The 5,002-nt window shown below is 39.3% G+C and overlaps 1 protein-coding gene across 1 annotated transcript; it reads right to left on the bottom strand.

Moving 5' to 3' along the window:
• Positions 1-1,406: 1,406 nt before the first annotated feature.
• Positions 1,407-4,648, bottom strand: LOC101313934. Its single transcript, XM_004288937.1, has 9 exons — positions 3,998-4,648; positions 3,737-3,836; positions 3,537-3,619; positions 3,321-3,438; positions 2,906-3,205; positions 2,687-2,781; positions 2,333-2,425; positions 2,179-2,243; positions 1,407-1,575 (listed from the first exon to the last, which is right to left on the bottom strand). The coding sequence occupies exons 1-9, from the start codon at positions 4,487-4,489 to the stop codon at positions 1,407-1,409; spliced, it is 1,515 nt and encodes a 504-aa protein (XP_004288985.1). The 5' UTR covers positions 4,490-4,648.
• Between the last annotated feature and the right edge of the window lie 354 nt (positions 4,649-5,002).

Below are 5,002 nucleotides of genomic sequence, written 5' to 3'. Positions count from 1 at the left end.
AGCCGTTCCCGTTAAAAAATGAGATGTAATCATCTATAACACTCTAAAGCTAGGCACCAAGGACTCCAGAATAGACTAAAAGAGATGAGATGAGACAATAAACCACTAGTGAAGAAATGAGATGTAATCATCCCAATGACCAAAGACAAGATATTCATCCTTATATGAGATCAAACCTCCTCAAACCAAGCAATTGTACAAGCCAATTTCAATGCATTATAATGGTTGATCCCGGACTTGTTCAAATTTGTACATCCCATTTTGTTTTTAACTTGAATTAAATACCCCAATACCCTGTAATGAAGTATACTTTTCACTAGTTTGATTTTGCTCGTCAATAGTTATGGTCCAGTATCCATGAACACAAGGATCAAAACCAATGCATGTCGATAATCTGTACTGAATTTTACTCAAGGCTATAGTTAGATCTACCATTACATGATTTACATCTATGAACTAGGCTCACAAATAAAAAATGCATGGATCTTCTAATCAATGCTACTCTCACTTGCAAAACATTTCAACAATTTTGAAAAAAAAAAAAAAAAAAAAAAAAAAAACCAAATTTCAATACTCCTCAGAGTACATAACGCGGCCTGTTACTTTCCATAGTACAAGTTTGGCAATGATTTGGCTTGATGAGGACCTAAAATCGTCTGTATTGTTACAGTAGTACTACTGCTCTATAGCTCCATTACAATGGAGTAACACTCAAATTCAGAAAGAGACAACCAAAGACATAGTTGTAAAAGTCACGAGCTTTAACTACCCCTCCTGCAACTATTGCCTCCATATCATATTTGCATGCTCTTGTACAGTCAGGACAGTAAGTCACCTAAAAAACAGACAACAAATAGTTTGCAAAAGTTTAGACTTCAAAAGTATAGCCATCGATAATGAAATTTCTAGCAAAACAAACCTCCAGTAACTTTGGCTGGAAAGAAGTATCAAGCATTGTTTTTATTTTATTTAAGCCGAGTTATGTTGTGGCAAGACTAAGAACTATTTATAGCTGCCTGCAACTTAAAATGCCTTGATGGCTATTTATCTTAATTGCTTTCTTATCTATGTTGTGCAAGAACTGTAGCATAGTAGCCGTGCTTTAGTTTCACGGTTGCACCACTGATTCGTAAAGACAAAAGCAGTTGATTGGTTTCAGTAATCAAATCACCACAGCTGGTATTTGTAGCTTGCTTTGCACAAGTACAGTATGCAATAAAGATAAATTGAAACTAAACATCAGTTTATGTTAGGAAACATGCTATATAAGTTGGAGTTTCCGCAAATTGACAAGACCTTAGGTTTCAGAATCTACTTATAATTAACTAAAGACCCCGCATCTCTCCTAATATATTAGTTCACTAAACAATACGGTAAGCTTATGAACTCAATTAAACTTCCAGCCTCTAGATTTTTAGCTTCTTTGCCATCACAGCTGCACCCGACATCCTGTTTGTCATCTCTCTCCTAGCTTGATATTCACGCAGCCCAATACCTCGACCATCCCTTTTCCATTTTGAATTCTTGCACGGTCCAAGTGCTTTAACATGCATTCTATTATTGCTACTCTCAGACCTGTAGGAGGTGTAAAAAGAAAGTTGTGTCAACGGAATTCAAGCCAGTCCGCAAATGCAAAGAGAAAAATGGAATGGGGATAAACCTCACATGACAGACTCTTCGACAGTCCAGACCTCCAGACCACCATCAAATGCAAAAGAATTTTGCACTTACTAATGTAGAGGAAATATGTAAGATTTAAGACCCAGCTATATCTACAGAGTCTAGAGCAAAGTCATCACACTCTGAATCTATGTATTCTTGCATATGCTTCGATTCACGTCATCTCATCTATTCCAAATTTTATGTCCTAAAGCACCAGTACTGATCACTACCTATTCACTGTAGTATGTAGAGCAAAGGAAATAACTATGATTTATATTTACTTGATTATGCTTCAATTCTATTCTTGAGTAAAAACATGGTAGAGTATGCTCAAGGAGGTAAAACCAAGAAGCAATATGAAGACACAAGGGGGTGAATTTCTTATACTTTTTCAACCTTTTACTCGTTAGATATTACTACTCAAACAAGTTAAAGAACCCGTGAACAAAACATAGCCAGAGTGGATATAAGCCTTGAAATCTTGCGGGAGGTAAAATCTTGTGAGAAAGGTGATACCTGACTGCAGTTGCTCCCACAACATGAGATATCACTTCCACAGATTTAGAAGCCATTTCATTGATCTGTTTAACCAAAAATATAAAAATAATGACGATATGAAATACTGGATACCATGGCAAATCTCATTCTAACAAGATATCCCTCAACTAACCTCTACAAGCAGATTCATAAGTTCCTGAGGCATGAAGGCCATAATAGCCTCGAACCCATATTTCTGAACAAGCTTTTTCAGAAGAAGCTTAACCTGGAAAAATTCAGGTGTGAGACATTAAAACTTAAGGTCATGGAGAAGTGACAGGAGCATCCTTGAACTATTAAAACTTAATAATACGAAAAACAGGCATCCAAAGCGGATCATGTCCATCAAGTCGCACGTTGCTTTCTACCACATCGTTTTAAACGACATCTTACCATAACATTCCTTCAGTTTGGAACCCATATGTAATTGATTCAATTATGGAATCATGAATATTCATTGGATCGGTTGGTACATAGTAATCTATACCTTCGCTTCCTTGAAATGGAATTCTCTATCAGGCAATTTCAGCATGTCCACCAAGGTCTTCAGTGTACCCCTCATCAGATAAGAAGAGCATGGCCCTGTATGATGACAGATATAAGTTTATGGCACTTACTGACATAAGAAGAACAAGAAAAAACTAGCATAGCAAACCTTAAAGTAAGTATGTTAATACAAGTATTTAGAGACAGAAAAAAAAACAACCTAGTTTGTCAAGCATTATTGAAACAACTTCAAATGCAGCAGCCCAGGTAGAGAAAGTAAACATGCGATAATCACGCGGGCATTGAATAGTAGGCTTTGAATAAAGCAGGCTTTCAATAGTAGCACACAAATTTTCAATTATAGTTGGCTCAGACTTGATTCCATCCCCCATGCTTGCATTCATCACCACACGGTCAACACCCTCTTTGATTAAGCTTTCATCAATACAAGCATGAATAAGACACTTAAATGCATGCACTGGATCAGGAACGCTGTGTGCGTTAGGGTCTTCCAATATCACTGACAAATGTAAAGAAGATCAATGAGTCAGGGAAAAGAATAGCCAAGATATTCAGAGTGAAATTATATGCGAACGAAGTTAGTTAAAAGAAGAGTTATAGGGCAGGATGTATACCTTTGAGTGCATCAAACACAATAGGGAGATTAATTTCACAGATTTGCCGGTTAAAGGAATAAACTCTCGTCAGTCCAATACTGAGAAAACCAGCTGTAGTTCTCGGGATGCACGTCATCTTATGTTGGGTGACAAAAAGACATATTGCAAGTACTAGATCGAGCAACAATTCAGGAGAAACATACACAGATTGGTCGAGACAAAGTGTATACAAACCATCACGATCCGTGTGGTAACAAAGAATTGGTTCAGTTCCAAGAGAGTTTTATAGTAGACAAGCACGGCAGTTCTGTCATCGGCTGACAAAAGGGAAAGAGATACTTTCAGAACATCCAAAGTACCCAAGGCCTTGGCTTGTTGGGAGCAAACAGATGCACTAGCATTTTCATCACAGTCCACTAGTGGAGGATACTTACTCAACAAGTCGGTAATCTGTTTGGTTGCAGGGGCAAACAGCAGTGTTCCTTGAAAACTTCGCAGTACATCAGGGAGACACAAACGTAATTGAATTCTCACCTGGTTAGCATACATTACCGATCCCTATCAGTACATTATCAAGTCTATACTCCTTAATTTTACATTACTATACAATTCTTGTACTAAAGAATTTGGATTTCTATCAGTAATAATATTCAACCAATTGAAAAGAAAAAACAAAAAAAAATAGAAGAAGATACCTTGAAGCCGTCATGGAAAGCCAAGCTGAGGAAGTAGCTGTACAATTCGGAAACGTCTGACCAATTGTTGACCATGTTTGCGACGGCAATGAACAACTGAGCAATGCATCTCACTTCTAAGCAGTCGGTACTCGGAGACGAAGACCGGAGAGGTCGTGCTAAGGAATCAAAGACCTGCCGGAGATTGTTGATCAGAAACGCAGCAGGGACTTTTGGGATGACGATGGACAGGATGGTGAGGTGGGCGTCGAGCACGTGAGCGGGAGCCTGGGGCTTGGAGGCGGCGGCGGCGGCGTCAAGTAAGGAGCACGTGGCGCCCAAGTAGCCCATCGGCGTCGGAGGTGCATTTTGGTCTCGGAATATCCCCGACATGACGACGATGAGTTTGCGGATTTCGAGGTCGAGTTCGCGGTTGCTGTCGGTGAAGCGCATCAGAATCGCGGCGCCGATGTTGGCGTCGTCTCCGTCGTGTACGGCGGTTAGGGCTTCCATGGTGCAGATAAAGACAGACCCCAAGATCTCGTGCTTATAAAGAAGTGAGGAAGGAACAAGACAGAAGGAGATCTGGTCTGGATTTTGGTTGGTTGACTCGATCTATTCCTAGTCAACCAAGCTAAAAGAAATTGTGGATTTGTTTAGTTCACTGACTTCACTCTTGTTCTTTCCTTTTTGCTTCCCTTCTACTGTCAACTCTTTCTTTTTTTGGCCTTTTTTTTCTCTTTTTGTCGGTTTCCCAATGTAATGATTTATGGGGGTGACGACGCCGTTTTGTGGCGGTGGATGGAGTCGGGTCATTGGGTCGGATTATTGGACTCGAAAAAGGTCATTGGGTAGATGTATAACATCTAGGGGGGACATCTAGTTCCAAAAAGGTCTCGTGCTCCAGTGTACCGTAAAATCCAAACAAAAAAATATGTTACAAAGTGAAGTACTCGACGTTCAGAACGGGAAAAAAAAAAAAAAAAAAACAAAAAGTGCTCAACGTTCTAACATAACCTAAACTTA

The sequence above is a fragment of the Fragaria vesca genome, linkage group LG1 (genome assembly GCF_000184155.1).
Source record: "Fragaria vesca subsp. vesca linkage group LG1, FraVesHawaii_1.0, whole genome shotgun sequence".
NCBI lineage: Eukaryota > Viridiplantae > Streptophyta > Magnoliopsida > Rosales > Rosaceae > Fragaria > Fragaria vesca.
This window is presented reverse-complemented; position numbering and strand designations above follow the sequence as displayed.